The sequence below is a fragment of the Littorina saxatilis genome, linkage group LG3, assembly GCF_037325665.1.
Source record: "Littorina saxatilis isolate snail1 linkage group LG3, US_GU_Lsax_2.0, whole genome shotgun sequence".
NCBI classification, from domain to species: Eukaryota; Metazoa; Mollusca; class Gastropoda; order Littorinimorpha; family Littorinidae; genus Littorina; species Littorina saxatilis.
In genome coordinates, this window is record NC_090247.1 from 6710009 (window position 1) to 6712508 (window position 2500).

The window sequence follows — 2500 nt, forward strand, 5'->3', positions numbered from 1 at the left end:
TAGGAGGTTTGACATTGAGTAGTACCTACTCCCAGCCAATTTAAACCTTCCAGACTTTTACCTTTAGGAATATCTGAAGGTCTAAGTATACGAAAAGTTTACAAAAACACCCCTGATCATTGGTGATCTGAACAACATCAATGACAGCCAATCTGGAGACTATTTTCAGCTGATTCCTGAATTTGGATATATTTTTTGAAAGAGCACAAAAATCAGACCACTTGACTAATACATTTGACACTTGGTGATAGGATTATGCATTGTGAAGGAAATCACGAATAACACTGTAACAGGCAAAGTTTGACAGTGATATCCTCCACGCTTTTAGAGCGCTAACCAGAGATATAGCGTGACATAGCAAAGTGTGGCACGCACTGTGAGTTCAGCTCACTGACCGAGAATAGTTGATGTTGTAAATCGCAACTAGGGTATTGTTACACTTTACCACTGTCCTTGGACATTGAGGGGTTGTCCAAGTAATCGGCCGGGAGGGAGGAAGCCCGGATAGATGCGACAGGAAAGCACTTAACAGTGCGTCGTATAACCGGTCTGAGAGGGAGATAGTGTCCAGATGGCAAGTGTGAAGGATCTGAGAAGCCGCCGAAGTATCATAACTCTAGACCAGCATAGCTGAAATTCGACGGGATTTCGCGAAGTTATTGCAAGGTTATGGTTTTCCGTATAGTTGGACCATAGAGGTCACAGGACGAAAGGAACTGAGTAGACCGAGGTCGCCAGTGGAAGGAATTAGTATTCAGATACATTTCCTAGTGAACGGCCATAGACGCTGTGTAATTCTGTGTATGAACAGAGTTAAAATACGTCTATAAGATCTGAATTACGTAAGATATAATGAGTGTTTAGTAAGCAGAGCAGACGGTGATTTGAGTCTGCCGGAATATGAACTGTAACTGGTTTTTTCTGACTACACACGAGCCGTGATTCGATACCAGTAAAGTAGATATCGTGTGCCTGTGAGTTCACGGACTGTTTGTGTATTTCTCTACATAAGTGAAGGGTAGAGGGTTTTGTTAGTAAATGTGTGCACGGGATTGTAATCTCGCTTTGTTTTTGCATCCAAACCTGTGAGTACCCCATTTTTTGAATACCTAACATTTATGTTCATGATTGTGTGTATTTGTGTGTATGTTTGTCATTCAGTGGAAGGAATCTACATTTGGAGTTGTGTGTGTTCCTGTATGATAGCGTACTAGCGCATTTGCATTCATTCACATGCATACACTGCAGTTAATGCACACCAAATGTAAAGAAGATGGAGAAGTTTTTAGCATGTTTATGGGTTGTACTTTGTTTGGGTCACTCTGTACAGTACAATACAATACCATACATTTGATACACAAACAATGCAATGCAATACAATACAATACAATGCAATGCAATACAATGCAATGCAATGCAATGTAATGCAATGCAATGCAATACAATGCAATGCAATGCAATGTAATGCAATGCAATGCAATGCAAAACAAAATAATACAATACAATACAATAGTAGTTTTCATTCACTTGTGATGCAATGCAATGCAATGCAATGCAATGCAATGCAATGCAATGCAATGCAATGCAATGCAATGCAATGCAATGCAATGCAATGCAATGCAATGCAATGCAATGCAATGCAATGCAATACAATACAATACAATACAATACAATACAATACAATACAATACAATACAATACAATACAATACAATACAATACAATACAATACAATACAATACAATACAATACAATACAATACAATACAATACAATACAATACAATACAATACAATACAATACAATACAATACAATACAATACAATACAATACAATACAATACAATACAATACAATACAATACAATACAATACAATACAATACAATACAATACAATACAATACAATACAATACAATACAATACAATACAATACAATACAATACAATACAATACAATACAATACAATACAATACAATACAATACAATACAATACAATACAATACAATACAATACAATACAATACAATACAATACAATACAATACAATACAATACAATACAATACAATACAATACAATACAATACAATACAATACAATACAATACAATACAATACAATACAATACAATACAATACAATACAATACAATACAATACAATACAATACAATACAATACAATACAATACAATACAATACAATACAATACAATACAATACAATACAATACAATTGCAGAATCAGAGGACTACGACAAATACCCCGGATGGGCGAACCGAACTGAGGCGTTGGAAAATGGTGGTTACCGAATCAGCGAAGACACCCTGAACAGTATGTTTCATGTTGGATTTTGGATTTTATTTGTGAGCAATGAAATGTGTAAGTATGTGTTGGTGGCTCAGTGTGTGTGTGTGTGTGTGTGTGTGTGTGTGTGTGTGTGTGTGTGTGTGTGTATGTGTATGTGTATGTGTATATGATTGTGTGTGTGTGTTGGGGTGTGTGTGTGTGT

The 2500-nt window shown here is 35.9% G+C and overlaps 1 protein-coding gene across 1 annotated transcript in view; it reads left to right on the forward strand.

Moving 5' to 3' along the window:
* The window catches only part of LOC138961485 (receptor-type tyrosine-protein phosphatase eta-like), a 49969-nt gene that overhangs the window by 18015 nt on the left and 29454 nt on the right, over nucleotides 1-2500 (forward strand). Inside the window, exon 10 of the mRNA XM_070333138.1 lies at nucleotides 2230-2322. Coding sequence (XP_070189239.1) covers nucleotides 2230-2322 — 93 coding nt within the window. The remainder of the gene's footprint in view (nucleotides 1-2229; nucleotides 2323-2500) is intronic.